Source organism: Amblyomma americanum, chromosome 5, assembly GCF_052857255.1.
Source record: "Amblyomma americanum isolate KBUSLIRL-KWMA chromosome 5, ASM5285725v1, whole genome shotgun sequence".
Classification (NCBI taxonomy): domain Eukaryota; kingdom Metazoa; phylum Arthropoda; class Arachnida; order Ixodida; family Ixodidae; genus Amblyomma; species Amblyomma americanum.
This window is the reverse complement of record NC_135501.1, coordinates 22,395,613-22,412,326: the sequence shown is the minus strand read 5'-3', so window position 1 is coordinate 22,412,326 and position 16,714 is coordinate 22,395,613. Positions and strand designations below refer to the sequence as shown.

Below are 16,714 nucleotides of genomic sequence, written 5' to 3'. Positions count from 1 at the left end.
TGTAGGAGGAAAAAACTTTCTTAGCAAAATTTCATGTCTCGAAGCACTTAAATAAAGAAGGCTTGTTTTATTTCTGGAACAGTCAATTGCTCAGGTGTCTATGACGACCATAGCCATGCAAAAACACGCTTCAAGCCCAAATTTAGTCTAAAGTCTGTTCTTTCCTTAAAAAGTTGCAAAAATATGCAAACAGGAGATTTTGCTAAAAATAAAGCCGTTTTTATTCAGATGGACGACATAACGAGATATGCAACAAAGCTATAAAAATTATACCATTCTTAAAACTGCAAATTTAACGTACTATTTCTTTTCTTTCCTTGATGACTCCAGCTCAGACAGTGCCGCTGCGAGCCTTTCCTGTCCATTCTTCAGAAGGGCTTGAAACATCTGCAAAATTTTTAGACTTCACGCCTTTTGCGAAAAGCAGCTCAGCATTGGTGATCATATTCCTGGCCAGCCTGATCTTTTCCAGTACCTTCTCCTCATTCTGACCTCTTTTCTGGTTGTCCTTGTCAGGTACATCAGCCTTCTTTTGCTTGTTTTGCACGTGTCTCTTCTGCTACATCTGCCTCCAACCACTGCAGCTTTCACTTCTGTGATACTTTCAGCGCTCTGATTAATCGTTGTGTCATAGGAAAGGCAGCTGGATTTCGGCCGAAACGCTGGGAATATGTCATTACAGACCTAGGCTCATTTACAATTTGTATTGAAAAGGACGATCGCCCTATCAGCACTCGCCAATCTTCACTGAAGCCCCTCTCCAAATGAGCATTGCTGTGCGAGAGGCACAGAAGTGCTTTTACGAGTGCCGCCAACAAGGGATATTTTCGAGCCCCATCCTCTTGCTTGAGCTCAAAAATTTTTTGCCAGAAGTCATCAAGTCGTTTAGTATTGTCTGGCTAATATATTCTGAGACACAAAGACTAAACTCATCCATCAGGGTGGAGACCTCGTGAGCTGCAATGACCTCCCGCAGCGATGACCAGCATGAATGAAGATGGACACATTCTTCGCGCCATTTTCTTCCAATCAGCACAGGTTTTGAACAGTGTTGCCAACAGATGTCGGGTTCCGCGAAAGTGAATTTCGGTTTTGTTCTCGGCAGAGTTATTCAGCAGCGTTTTGGCGCAGACGTGGCGCAAAAGTAGGCAAAAAATCGATTTTGTAGCAGCATGTAGCAGGATTTCTGATTTGGCGCAGTTTGGCGCAATTGGCGCAGCCGTTCCACCACTGCCTATGGCATCCCATTTAATGCCCGCTAGTTCCTTGAAGAGCACTGCTAGGCTAGCCTCACTAGATAAGGTTCTAGCTTTGAGCGTTGCCAGGTTCAGATTCCATTTACGAATGCTCAAAGCTTGGTAAAAGGACTGGAAGGTCAGTGCCGTTGGCACGCCCATCAGCTGTGCTTCACGCGTGCTTCACGCCTGACAACCTCGCTTCCAACTCAGACGATGCGTATATGTGCAAAAAGACACACACTCGCTCTTATGGCAGAAAAAGAGAAGCACGGTTGACCTGATTTCATTTCATTGGTTGGCGACTGGAAGACATTCTCCTCGTTCTCGCCGACATGAAGAAAGACAGAAGAGTAAGGGAAATGCGAGGCAGGGAGGGGGTTGACAGCACGGCCTGTAGCGAAGTCGTCGTCGACAGCCTCGAGGTCGTAGCGGTGACAGCAGCAGAACGCAACGTCATATCTGCGGTGTGCTTGGGTCACTTAAGGATGATGATGACAGAAAAACCAAAACTCAAGACGAGTGCATCGTTCTCGTCACCCACGAGGTGGTCGGAGCGATGGACATGCTGGGGCGGCTCGCCACAAGATGCACGTAACACCGTTGCTGCTACCGAAGAAAGGGCAGAAGCAGCATTTGAATCACAAATAAAGGCTTTTCCTGCGAGTTATCTGCAGTGCGTTTTTGGCAGACTCTTAGCATGCTATTCTAGGGGGCGAATTTCGATGTTGCGAAATTTCAATATTATGAACTGAACTGCCGATTTTACTGACTTCGTTAAATCGAGGTTTAACTGTATGCCACTTCAGAAATAAGAAACTTTCATGTGTTACCTGGGATATAACGAACATAACAATGCCATCTAGATATAACGAACTTTCGTGTGTACTTTTGTTAGTATGCCACTTCAGATATAGTAATGCATACAAATGATCCACCAAGGATCGCATAAGTTTTTTTTTTTTTTTTCAGCTGGCCAGTTTGTGAAGCAATCTCCGTGACGGCTGCAGCAACAAGCTGGCAGGAGTGGTGTCTTACCCTTCTGGATGGTGACCTGGATGTAGGAGATGCCCTCCAGCTCGGAAGGGAGGGTCACCTGCAGGGAGCTGCCCGCCCGGGGCTCACTGCTCTTGGACACCTCAAAGGTGCCGCTCTGCCAGAAACGGGAGCCCGCTGCACAGCACGCACAAAGAAGGGCTCATCCCAGCACATGCAGCCGCGGGTGAGAGTTGGGAGCAGAAAGACAGACCGCTAACATCGTCCACACGTGCACACACTAATATGAACAAATGCTTCAGCCGCTTGTGCCCCAAGCAACCAGAGATTGGTAGCATTTTCTTCTCTCGCCAACACAAAAAAAGCACTACTTTATTTCTGCCCTGCTCAATTTCAAGCATTCACCAGTGTCACTCAGTCTAACTGCAACAGAAACTGACACAACAGACATACACATGCGCTTTATGGGTAAGCTGCTTCTCCCTTTCATGACGGGTCCAAGGATAGCAAAGTAATGCGACCAGCCCTTATACTGACATAAGTTACCATACAGAGCGTCGAAATGGCGGTGAGTGAACCAGCAATCGTGATCAAAAAAGGCTGACACATAAAAGAGTGTAAAAATGTAAGGTTTTATGACGTCGCATCAGGTCGGGTAGTACTGTATTTACATGATTGTAAGTTGACCCAAATGTAAGTCGACCCCCCCCCCCCCCCCCCCCCGCCGCCCCGTATCACATTTCAGAAAAAAAAACTTGGAGGTCATTTAAGTTTGGCTTTTAATAATAGAACGCGATAGCACTATCCAGCGGCCGCCGCATATCGTCAGCCACTATTGGCTGCCACGCATGGGCGTGCCCGTGGGCACATTCTAAAACTAAAATGTATTAGTCACTGCACTACTTGTCCACACTTGTGCCATCGTCCTCACTAGCGCTGCTATGGTCCCACAGCATGTCATTCTAACGTCGTCCTACAGCGAAATCCCGCACTTCACAAACAGCCACATCATGATGTCACGTGGAACAGCTGAAAATTTTGCCTCGCTGCAGCTGCCACACCTGTATCACCTGTTGCAAACATCGAACTTGTGGTCTGGCACGCAGTTGTTCATTTCTTCGGTGTAAAGAATGACAGCCATCTCGTACGTAGCCGTGAATGAACGCCGGTTGCCTACCGGACCCGGAGCACAAATGACGATTGACAAAGCACTACATTAAAAACTTGAGAAGCGCGGCCGGCAGTAGTCAAATGCGTCAGAACCAGAGAGAAACTATGCGTGAGCGGTGTCGGCTCTTCCGTTAACTGCCGACGCTCCCCACGTCACTGCCGTTCCGAGTGGTGGTGCCGTCATGATTGGAACAGGGGTCCTTCCATCAACTATCGACGCTTCCTTGAGCGCCGAGTGCGCAGTTGACAGTAAAAAAAAAAAGTTGGAGGACACCTATTAAGAGTAGAACGTGAATGCATTATCCGGCTGCCACCGCTTATCAGCAGCCACATGTGGGGAGTAGGGGGGTGCCAGTTTGCTGCTTATCAACAGCTGCCATCAGCCACCGTGCGTGGGGAGGGGATCCCTGTTTTGCACGTTGACATAGCGGCTCCTGAAGGCCAGCACAACGAGCCATGCAATGGAGCCACGCAGCAAAAATGCAACCACGCTGTAGCATGCCTGATATCTCGTTAGTCTCGACTTAATTTAGGGCGCCATGCTTTGGTTTAGATTGTAAGTGAACCCCCCATTTCGGATTTTCAAATTTTGAAAAATAGGTCAACTTACAATAGTGCAAATATAGTAGGTTCATGCTGAAAAGAAAAGGAACGCCGACCAAAGGTTGTCGTTCAAAATGTTAGTGAACAAGGCTGTTAAATAATGTGAACAAGGCTCCCGTGCGGAAACTTCAACGTCTAACATTTTTAAAAACAACCTTAGGTCGACATTCCTTTCTCCTTTGACATAAAAGTGACCAGCCTAAAGTTGCCACTCACAACACAGTCTACCAAGTGAAGCAGAAGCAATGAAAGCCTCACAGACGATGATGAGCAAAAAAGCAGCAGGAAAGGCACCCGTGTTCAAGGACAGGGAAGATAATGTGTCACCAGAATTTTAAGGTGTCATCCCTACCTGGAGGCAGCACCATCAATGTCTCCAAAAATTTGCGAGAAAATGAGGTAACTGTCCACTGCTCACTCGATATGTATGCAGGGTTGCCTGCTAAAGTTCGATAGAGTTCCCCATCAACTGCTGCTCCTTAAAATTAGCACATTAAACATAGATCCTAACATTTTCTAGCTATACTGAATACTTCCTAACTAACCACTGTCATTTTGTCTTAGCTAACGATTGCACCTCACCTCTTAGTATTGTGGCAACCGGCGTACCGCAAGGTCCTGTTTTAGGTCCTTTATTGTTTTTTACTTATATAAATGATCTTCCTGGCAGCATTAACTCCCCTATTAAATTATTTGCTGATGATTGTGTTCTGCATCGAGAAATAACAAACCCAAGCGATTGTTGTCTACTTCTATGTGACCTCATCAGCATTTCCAATTGGTGCAGTAAATGGTTAATGTTTCTGAATATTAACAAATGTAAGACCATGAGAATTGCGAGGCATTCTAATCCCCTGATTGTTCCAGCTACACAATTAACAATGATAAACTGGAGCAAGTGCTTTTGTACAAATACCTTGGTGTTCATATTGTTCATAGTGTCCAGGTCACAGAGCCAACGACCGCTTCGTGGTTGACTCTCCTACCACAGATATGGCCAATATGGGCTACCGGCGGTGCCCATATCACGATATGGGTCTGCACGGATTTTCTCTGGACAGTTCCCGTCCATAACCTGGAGAGCACCCTCAGGACATCGCCGAGTATGTCTCCTGCCAGCGTCATTTCCTGCCTCCTCCCCACCGCGAGTCGCGCTCGCCTTCTCCACGCCAGTTTTCGCCTTCTGAGTCCCGTTATGCCTCAGCACAACGTGGTTCCTTGAGCACTGATCGGGAAAACTAGCTCCAGCGACCTTTGGAGGCGAGGCCGCCGAACGCCGATCCGCCGCAAAGCTTCCACCGCCGCACCGACCGACTCGCCCCGACGTCTAACGCCGCATCGCCGCACAGTTTTCCCCGACATGTCACCCGAATCGCCCCGGCGCCACAACCCCAGTCGCCGACCAGCTTCCGCCGCCGCACAGATTGAGTCACTCCCAACAGCCATCGACAGGCTGCGCTGAAGGCAGGATCTCCTTGGACATCCCTGTTCTCGTCGACACTAAGGAGGTCGGCGCGTTGGTCGATACGGGCGCAGATTACTCCATCCTTAGCGGACGGCTTGCGACTGCCCTGAAAAAAGTGACGACACTGTGGGAAGGCCCCGATACACATACGGCCGGCAGACATGTTGTCGCACCGCTCGGTATATGTGCGGCCCGGGTTACGGTTTGAGGCTGCACCTTCGTTGCCACTTTTCTTGTTCTGCGCGAATGTTCTCGCGATGTCATCCTTGGCATCGACTTTCTTCGTGAGCATGGTGCTATAACAGACCTCCTGAATCGCTTGGTGATGTTTTCTACCAAAATGGCCACAGCAAAGCCGGCGCACCAGGGTTCTCGGTCCGCCCTGCGAGTCGCCAACGATAACGTTACGGTGCCCCCACGTGCCAGCGTTCTCGCTATTGTTACCAGTGACGAGCCACATCGGGGACTCCAGGTTGTCGAGCCTAATGTCTCTCTCGTACTCACTAAGGGGACTGTGGTGGCACGAGGCCTTGGCTGCCTTCATGACGGTTGGACAGAGGTCCTTATTACCAACTTTTGCAATGAGCATCGACATCTATTCCATGGCACAGGCATTGCTTACATCGACCATGTTCAGGAAGTGGCCGAATGCTTTGCTTGCGAGGAGGGCACACCTGGAGGTGACGCAGAAGCGCTCAACGACGTCAACAGAAATTTGGGCCTTTCATCCGCTGAAAAGGGCGAACTCCAGGAACTCTTGCTGAAGTTTCGTGCGTGTTTTACGCCGTCGTCTAAGGTGCGACAAACGTCGATAGTTAAACACGGCATCATCACGCATGAAGGAGCTTAACTCATAAATCAGCAGACCTATCGTGTGTCCCCTCGGGAGCGAGATGCTATACAAATACAGGTCAAAGAGATGCTCGTGGACGGCGTCATCTAACCGTCCAGCAGCCCGTGGTCGTCTCCTGTCGTCCTCGTGAAGAAGTAAGACGGAACACTGCAATTCTGCGTCGACTATAGGAAACTTAACAGTGTGACAAAGAAAGACGTGTATTCGCTGCCGCGTATTGATGACTCCCTCGACCGTCTTCGTCAATCCAAGTACTTCTTTTCGGTAGACCTCAGGAACGGTTATTGGCAGATAGAAGTCGATGAGAGGGACCGTGAGAAAACCACCTTCATCACACCGAACGGGCTCTACAAATTTTGTGTCCTCCCATTCGGGCTCTGCTGCGCTCCGGCCACTTTCCAAAGAATGATAGACACCGTCCTCACAGGTCTGAGTGACAGACACGTCTTGTTTATCTTGACGATGTCATTATTTTTTCTGCAACGTTCACGAAACATCTCCACCGCCTCAGAACTGTCCTCGAAGCCGTTCGTTCCGCCAAAGTCTCCCTCAAACCACAAAAATGTCACTTTGGGTTCACCGAATTGAAGTTTCTCGGGCACGTCATTAGTGCTGATGGAATCAGAGCTGACCCAGAGAAGCTTGCTGCCGTTGCTGCCAATCGTCGCTTCATTAGAAACTTCGCCCAGCTTGCCAGCCCTCTAACGCTCCTAACCCGGGACGATGCATCATTTTCTTGGGGCAATGAACAGCAAACTGCCTTCGAAGAATTACGATGCCGACTCCAATCGCTGCCAATCCTAGCACATTTCGACGAAGATGCTGACACGGAGGCACATACGGATGCAAGCAATGTCGGTCTTGGCGCCGCTCTCGTCCAACAGCAAGATAGTGTCGACAAAGTAATTGCCTACGCCAGCCGCGCACTGAGTTGAACTACTCTACCACCGAAAAAAAATGTTTAGCAGTAGTCTGGGCGGCAGCTATGTTCCGCCCATAACTGTATGGCAGACCGTTTTGCGTTGTCACCGACCGCCATTCGCTGCGCTGGCTGAAAAATTTAAAGGACCCTTGCGGCCGCTTCACACGTTGGGCATTACGCCTGCAAGAATTCGATTTCACCGTCACCTTTAAGTCCGGCCGGAAACACACCGACGCTGATAGCCTGTCACGCGCTTCCGTCGAACCTCCTCCACAAGACACCAGTGACGACGATAGCTTCCTTGGAGCGGTCAGCACGTCTGAGCTCGTTTCCAGACAGCGTGCCAACGCCGAGCTGCGTCTGCTCATAGAACATCTCGAAGGTGGGCACCCTGAGATACCACGGTACCTGGCTCGTGGGTTATCATCGTTCTGCCTACGGAGCGGGGTGCTTTATAAAAAGAACTCTACTTCCAGTCCGACAACTTACCTGCTCGTCATACCATCTGATTTACGGGATGAAGTTCTCCTTGCCTGCCATGATGAACCGACTTCTGGCCACCTTGGTGTCCCACCCACCTTGTCTCGAATCCGGCAGAACTACTACTAGCCCCAACTCACTACAAGCGTCAAGCATTATGTCCGGACATGCCGGCAATGCCAGTGGCGGGAAAAACTGCCGCTCAAGCCTCCTGGACTGCTTCAGTGCATCGAACCACCACAAATACCATTCGACAAAGTCGGCATGGACCTTCTGGGGCCATTCCCTCTCTCGTCGACCGGCCACACGTGGATTGTAGTCGCCACAGACTACTTGACCCGTTACGTTGAAACGAAGACCCTTGCGCGAGGTACTGCCGCCGAAGTTGCCCACGTCTTCATGCACGACATCGTACTTACAGAGACGGCGCCCCATCGACCATCATTACTGACCGAGGCAAGGCGTTTACAGCCCGGCTCTTACGTGACGTCTTAATGCTTAGCCATACAGCTCATCGACCAACAACAGCGTATCATCCCCAAACCAATGGTCTAACGGAACGGCTCAACAAAACATTAGCGGACATGATCTCAATGTATGTTGACGTTGAACATGAAATGTGGGATGAGATCCTGCAGTACGTCACCTTCGCATATAATACAGCGACGCAGGAAACCACCCAGTTTACCCCGTTCCGTCTCGTCTATGGCAGGGAGGTCCGCATGATGTTGGATGCGATGCTTCCGTACGGCGATGCAGAAATACCCCGTGAAGCAGGCCATTTCATGGAACAAGCAGAGCAAGCCCGTCAGCTGGCCCGCTGGAACATCAAGGACCAGCAATCCGTCGATGCTCGACATTATGACCTTCGGCACAGGGACGTGCACTACAAGCCGGGCGACCAGGTATGGGTGTGGACACCTGTGCGGCACAAGGGGCTGTGCGAAAAGCTTATCAATAGGTATTCTGGCCCATACAAAGTCCCGCGCCGCCTGAACAGCGTAAACTACAAAGTTGTAACCGATGGAACTGTGGCTGCCGGCCGTCAGCATCAACGGCAAGAAGTCGTCTATGTAGTGCGCCTAGAACCGTACTTTTCGCGTGCGTGAGCGCTGTGTGCACACCGTGTTTCGTACCTTTATCTCCTTACCCCACGTGCGAACTTGACTCTCCTCACCTCTCAACTAGCGCCAGATGTATAGTTCACCTTACCCCTATTTTTCGTTTTTTTTTTCCTTCTTCTCTCTCTGTACATAACCCATTCCACATCGAGACGATGTTTGCTTTCGCGGGGGAGAATAATGCCACATGCCTAACGCGCCGCGTGGCCTCCACGCTTAGTCGAAACGACGACGAAGCGGTGGTTGGCTCTCGAGGCGCTCTGGCTCTGTGACCTGGACCCTGGCTCTCTAATTAAAAGCTCTCAATCTTAGGTTCTCCCCATCGCCTACCTGCACGGCTCCTCAGGTCGTGACAATATAACCAATAACTTCTCATAGAACACGCATATGGACTTTAATACTGCCAATGTCAATTGTGTCGTAACTTCACCTGAGTACCTTTACATCCCAAATTAATACTGTATCAAACTCTAGTAAGTCCCAAACTGGAATACGCATCAGCAATATGGAATCCAGCTCAACATATGTTAATTGACTATATTGAATTTGTACAAAAATGATCCCCTCATTTTATTACCTCCAACTATTATCGTACAGCTAGCATCTCGTTAATGAAATCAAGTCTTAGACTGCCAGATTTACCTCTCTGTAAGAAAATTTCTCACCTGTCCCTGTTTCTTTTCTGCTTCTTTTCGACCTTCATACATATAATCTCGCATTGGCCACCTTTTGTATTAGCAGCTGTATTAGTTGCTAACAAATACGCAGTTTGTACTTTTGTACACGTTTTTCTTTTTCCTTTGAGCTCACTCCCCTCTCTAACACCCTTTGGGGCCTGAGGGCATTGAAATAATTAAATAATAAATAAATAAATAATTAAAATGCGGCACCAGGGCACCAGCAGGTCTGTGGCCGGCACTCACCGCTTCGGTAGGAGAGGTCCCCGAGGATGGTGGTGCCCACCTTGCGCAGGCGCCAGTTCTGGCGCATGTGCAGCAGCTCGGCGTGGAAATCGGGCGACAGCCGCTGTGGTGGGGCCAGCCCTCCCCCCGCCCCGCGGGGGCTGGCCCCACATGGGTCAGCTGCCCCCCGCAGGCACTCGGCCCCCGTCAGGAGGACACCCGCAGCAGCTGCCAGTGCCTGCACACCCACCACTCGTTTGCTCACACTTCTTCCTAAGTGCACCACCTACCCATCACAGTGGCTCAGCGCCTTAGAAGTCCAACTGCTGATCACTATGTTTCGGGGTATAATCTGGGGTGTGGCAGCTACATTTTTATGCAGGCAAAACGCAAAAATAACTGTGCGCTAGGTGATGTCAGTGCTTGTTAGGGAGGACCTTGTTCTTTAAAAATTTAAAAGAAACTTTGCTGCAGGGAACTTGTTTAAGTGCCCAGCATTATCTTGTAGCAAAAGCTACACTAGGCCAGTGAGCTGCGCATTTCAAGTAGGCATCCCTAGTCACTACTGTGCATGTAGCGGCTTACTTATCCAATATGTTCGATAATTTTTTGGAGAAAGCTTTTGAGAAACTTTGCTGCAGGGAACTTGTTTAAGTGCCCAGCATTATCTTGTAGCAAAAGCTACACTAGGCCAGTCAGCAGCGCATTTCAGGTAGGCATCCCTAGTCACTACTGTGCATGTGCCACTAGTTGCAGGGAGCCACAGGTGTTCTGCCACTCTGCCCCCCCCACCCTGCACAATGCCTTTCCTCAAAATCCAATTTTCAGTTTCCTCTTACTTCCTTCCTCAACCCTCCTTTATCCATTCCAAGGCACACAACTGGATCCGTGGGTCAATGGACACCTCAATCTCCCTTTCATGTATGTGGCCTTGGTGTTAATGGTGTAGTGCCTCCTGTCTGCAACAACATTGCCAGCGGAGCGGAATTGCATGCAGGCCACATCTCTCTCTCACCACCCCCACATAGTGTGATTGAGGCCTCCATTGACCCAGGGAACCAGTTTTGCACCTTCCCTTCCCTCAAAATGGGTTCATCTAGAACATTGTCAACACCAACTCCAATGAACACAATGAACACTGACAGCTTTCCCTTTGTATATCCTGGATTAGCTGATCTTAATCCACATTAATTTTTTTCCTGACATCAAGGAATGCAACAAGGGTAAACTATCATCCTGCCTATCATAAAATTCGATCTATAGGGCTTTAATGTTGCCACTCCAGAAACAGCCATACAAACTTTTCTTCTCGTTTCTAAAGTGCCAAGTTCATAACCCCACAACTCAACTTCTATGACAGGCAGGATGACGATTTTATCCTTATAGCATTCATTGATGCCAAGACAAGCCAATGACATGCATTTCAGCAAGTTCTCTGCAGCAAAATTTCTTAAATGCTCTTTCCAAAAGACTTGCATAACATATTGCATAAGTGCACAAAGACTTGTTTTACATGAAATTAAATAACATATATTCGGAATCAGCACACAATACATGTTCCCTGAAGATTGCATAATTGAGATTTCATAAACAATTTCTTTTCCATGGTACAAGTGGTGCGAAATTGGTACCGAAAGTGATACCAAAATGGGAATTGTACCAAACTGGTACAATTTGGTACAATTCCCATTTTTGGTACAATTTCCAAAAATAAATTAGTCTGTCAGAGGGTTATGGCATGAAGAGACAATGCAAGACAATGTTCTAGTTGCACAGAACACTATGGAGGGATATGCAAAGCAGCCTTGAATACTTCAAAAATGCTTTATGCAGAACTGGGACGTGTCACCTATCAGTGCCACTGCTACCACCACAAAGGTATGCGCCCCTCCAGTCTGCGGACGGGACAGCTGCATCACCCACCTTCTTCTTGGCAACCAGCACAGCTATGGGCCTGTGCTCAGGGGGCTCCTGGGAAACTGGGTCCAGCACCAGATAGTGCTTCTGCCGCGCTATGCTCAGCACGTCGCACAGCACGCTCACCTCCGTCAGGGCCTGCCTACACAGCCCAAGAACACGCCCACTCAAATCAAATGAAATCGCATTTATTGCATCATGTTATAGTGCTGTTGCATCGATTACATACTGGAGGAGGTCACAGAGTCAGTGAATGCAACAGGACCATCTATAAATGACAAAAAATAAATCAAACTACAAAGTACAAAGCAGAAGCAACTGATTAAACAATTGAACATGCATAGTTAAAAAGTGATTAGGAGATTTAAAATGATTAGAACACAATTTTAAGACACATAAATAAGGTGTACATCATAGAAATAACACTATTTAGCAAACAAGAAATGGGCTCAGCGAATACATAAACCCGCACAACAGATAATAAGCTTTTGCAAAAAATGGTAAGAAAGTGAAAAGGAGTATAATCGAGTACAGAATTCAAATATCTGGATACCCAAGAAGTTTACATTGCAGAGCTAATACAAACCATTGAACAGTACTGAACTGCTTCACCACAGTCAGCCTCCTTCCTGCTTGCCTCATCTGGTGCACTGGTTTTACTAATGTCTGGAGACTGAAAGCGCTTGTTAGGTGCATGCAATAAACTAAGCTGGTTTCAAGGCTCCTCCTACTTCCCCGAGACAGTGAGTCCCAAAAAGCGGCTGATTGATACATGGACTACAATGACTGAAATGTTGAAATTAGGGGTGTGTGCGAATATTCGAAATTTCGATACGAATCGAATGTTTAATATTCGGTTCATATTCGTAGTTGATTCATATTCTTATTCGAGAAATTGATATTCGAGAATTCCGAATATTCGAAAATTCCCGAATACTCGCTAGCGACCGTATACTGTGCAGACTTTCATAAATTCGACCGTGGTAAGACCACAATACCTGGGCAAATTAGCCGATGATAGAGTTAAAAATTCCAGGAAGACAATACATAGGTCCCATTCCCTTTCTTCTTCGTCGTTTATCACGCGGACCGATCGCAATCCGACGCCGCTAGGCTTGACTTCGTCCGAAATTCCGCAAGTTGGTTTTCCACATATCACACGCGCTGCGAACAAGATGGCCGACGGCCCGCTTCGGACAATCGCGACGCGAAATTGCGCTTTTTTAATCCTTCCGTAATAGGTTACATATTTAATGCCCACATCCAAAGAATGCGGCCTGTCGCCTTCATAACTCTACGAGCGTGACCTCCGCAATCCCGTTTTGTAGACTTCGCTATGCGGGAAAGCCTACTTGCGGAATTTCGCGGGAGCCTCCTGAAGGGGCGCGTTGAGTTGTCACAATAGGGCAAGCGATCCTGTAAAAATCCCGCCTATTGTGTGGTGCATTGTAACTCGCGCACCTCTTTAGTGGGCGTAACGGCAGCCGTGACAACGATCGGAAGGCCCTTGTCGCTAGGTCAAAAAAAAAAAAGCGTGGCCGCGTAGTTCCCGTTTCTGAGCTTCGCCGCTGCCACGGGCAACTGCAACTGTCGGCCCGCGCATTCGCCGGTAGTCCAACCCCAGCTGCGCGCGGCTTTTAGAGGCCGACTGGCGCGAACAGTCTCCCAGTTGCGATGCCAGTATGTGTTCCCCGGCTGCTTGCTTGCATTTGTGTTGTTCTTCCAGCACTCCAAAACGGGTGGCTCGTCACGGGCTTACAGGTGTTAGCGCTATGGAGCCACCTCATAAGGCATTACTGCATATTCGCATTTCCAGCAGGGTTTTTTTATTCGGGGGGGGGGGGGAGAATTTTATAAATCAAGGCCTTTGGATGAACCGGGCATTTCTTCTGGTCTCTTGAACTCCGAATGAATGAGGTTTTACTAGTCATCTTGTTGCCAGTCTTGTCATGTTATGGATATTGTTTTGCATGACCTCATTACAGGTTGGATATGCTGTCTAATCAGGTAGTATACATTTCTGTGCACATCATAATTTTTTATACGGTATTGAGGCAGTCTAGTTCTGTTTAATTTAGTTGCAAAGAGCATACACTATTTTGAAAAAAAAAAAAAAATAAGGGCAACAACATTTGTTTGTTTATCATTTTCTGAAACTTTTTTTGCACTGAACTAATATACGATATTCGAAACCATTTTTTCTTTATATTTGTATTCAAAAATTTCAATATTCGCGCACCCCTAGTTGAAATGCAAAAATCAGTGGGAGCCAAGACAGCAACAGGTCACAGTTCAGGGTGCCTACCAAGTTGACGTTTCCAAATTACCTGAGTTTTCCAGGTTTTCCCTGAGTGCATTTGTAAAATTCCCTGAGTGACACAGTACTTTGTTTTATGCAAAAACAAGCTGACACAAAGCCACATGTTGAAAAATAGAAACAATGATTTAATCCTATTTGAATAGTAAGGAGCAATGTTTATTTCATTAAAAAAAGGGGAGATTAGAAAAATACATAACAAATCAAATATCTTCGAAAGAATGCTAAAACAAACTGCGAATCGAATTGCATATTTTCAAATTCGAACTAAAAGGAAGATGTATGCGGAAGCAAATATTTTCAAATGTGAGATATTTCTATCTACTGATAGTAAATGCGATAGTGTGGGACCTAAACTTTAGCATCACAAGTGCGATTCTCTCTCAGCAAGTCTATTCAGACGAACTGCAAATTATAGAAACCTTAGTTTGTAGAAGTGAAAGAGCTAAGAAGTGAGACACTTCACTGGGTAAATGTTGCTCTCGGTTATGCATGCGTATTCAGCGCGACGGGCGGGTACACATTTGAATAACTTGTACAAAGAAAGAAGAAATTCCTCGAGTTGCCAAACTGTTGCTGCGTGTCCGGTTTTGAAAGCACCGTTCATAACATGAAGGCCACAGCTACCAACTTTGAGAATACGATGGCCGCCGCTGGATTCACAAAGTTCTTGTTCGATGTCACGGAGAAATTTTATATTTACATTTGGCCCATCCACTGAGATCTAAAGAATTTTTGATCACGGGAGTCCATCTGTGGAAGTTTTAAAAGCGGACACCAATTCTTCCGCCCTCGTGCGCCCCAGAAAGCATGATGTCAAGTAGCGCATTTTCATGCTCTGCTCTGCATCCGACAAAAAGCGAACCAACACGTCAATTTGCTCTTTTTGTACAACTTTGTTTAACGATTCGTCAAACGATTCATGGGAGGCTTGGGTTACTTCTGACATGAGGGATCTCCTTGAAGAAAGGTGCGAGGCCATAGACAATAGTATATCCTACCTTGTCTTTGCCAAGCTGGATTTTCTTGGCTGTAGCTGATGATGGGAACATCAAAGGGAACAGAGAAGCCGATGCCACGGCAGCACGGAGTGATGTGTGCATCATAACAGCGTTGAGGCACCACATCACTCCAGCATTTATGACCGCTAAGTCACGCTGAAAGATATCCACTGCTATAAGATGGGGTTGGACGTCCGTCGCAGTAGTTGGAGCACTTGAAGGATGCGCAGAAACTGACGGCACTGGCCTGGCATTGGTCACAACGATGGTATGTGGTGTCAAAAATAAGGCTACAGAGGGTGTCCCGGCATTGGTCACAACAGTGGCCAGCGGTGTTAAAAATGAGGCTACAGAGGGTATCCTAGCTCTGGTAATGGCCAGTCGGTGCTTCTTACTTTCAGCGTGACTTGTCACCGCTCTTCTTCCCATGCTGCTCAGCGAAAACTGCTTTCTTCACAGCGCACAGTAAGCTGCGTTCAGGGTTCCTCTCGACGGGTCTAATCCAGGCTGCAAACCCGGAATGTTTCGCATTCGTCCAGTCCTGGACGAAAGTGCACTTGAAGGCCGTCATGCTTGACACGTCGTGCACAGCTTGCCTGCGGCACCACAGCAGTCAATAAAACTAAGTCGATTAAAAACGGCGCAGCTAAGTACGGACAGAATTCGTTGCTTTGCTAGTGTCGTAAGATCACGAAAAGGCGCGAAACTATGGACGAAATGGACGCTTCCATCAAGGAGGTGCGCAGGGAGGACGAGTTCATTTGGGGCCATCGCAAGTTCTCACTAGGTCTTGGTTCTCGCAACGTTTTCTGCCGCCTTGTTGGAGCTGTCCACTTGGAAACACAGGAAAACAAAGGGTGGCCGCTGGCCGTCGAACAGTGCACGTGCGAACCGCAAGAGGCGCGTGCTCTGCCGTCAGCCACAGCGCCAGGGAAGAGCGGGAAAGTGTCCGCTTTCGACGTAGTACGCTTCAAAATTGGAAGCGCCGCTGGCGCCGCAAAGCTTGTAAGAGCATTAGCTCTTACTCATCATGTTTCTCGATTTCTTTGGGTCTGCTACCACCCTCCCTTCGGCGTGAAATTTTCTAAGTCCGAGGAATTCAAGATTGTGGCCCCCAAAGTAAATCGATATAGCAACCCAATTAGTCATTAACTGGTGACGTCATTAGTATATCGAATTTTGATTGATTGGTGATGTCACTTATAAACCCAAGATGTCAAATTGGCATTACCTCACTTTAATCTCATTCATATCAATTCTAGTAAACAAACAGCTAACGATCGTTACTTCAACGTCTTCCAGATGATGGCGACATCTTTTTTGCCGCCTTGCTTGGATGCTCCACTTGACAGCACAACGTTGGAGGCCAGAGGTCGCTGAGGAGAGGACGCGTAACGCCGCACTGGGCAATTCCTGCAACGCCAATCCACACTGTTTACACGAGGCAGCATTATCACGATTTTTGTTCCTTTTATGTAGAACTGCAGCTAATTTTCCCTGATATAAGCACAAATCCGCTGAGTTTTTCCAGATTGTCCAAATTCCCTGAGAATTCCCAGTTTTCACTGTTTTCCCGGTTGGTAGACACCCTGCAGTTATATTAGCAATAGTAATGCAGAAGGAGACATGAAAAAAAACAACGGTCAAGTTGCTCAGTTAGGTCAAATGCGAATTTGGTATGCCTGCACAATGTGGCCATTGTTTTGCATTGTTTACCATGGTTAGACTTTAA

The 16,714-nt window shown here is 47.7% G+C and overlaps 1 protein-coding gene across 1 annotated transcript in view; it reads right to left on the bottom strand.

Moving 5' to 3' along the window:
- The window catches only part of MED17 (mediator complex subunit 17), an 87,386-nt gene that overhangs the window by 52,946 nt on the left and 17,726 nt on the right, over positions 1–16,714 (bottom strand). Inside the window, exons 4-6 of the mRNA XM_077664635.1 lie at positions 11,671–11,806; positions 9,769–9,985; positions 2,274–2,408 (exon numbers count right to left, since the gene is read on the bottom strand). Coding sequence (XP_077520761.1) covers positions 2,274–2,408; positions 9,769–9,985; positions 11,671–11,806 — 488 coding nt within the window. The remainder of the gene's footprint in view (positions 1–2,273; positions 2,409–9,768; positions 9,986–11,670; positions 11,807–16,714) is intronic.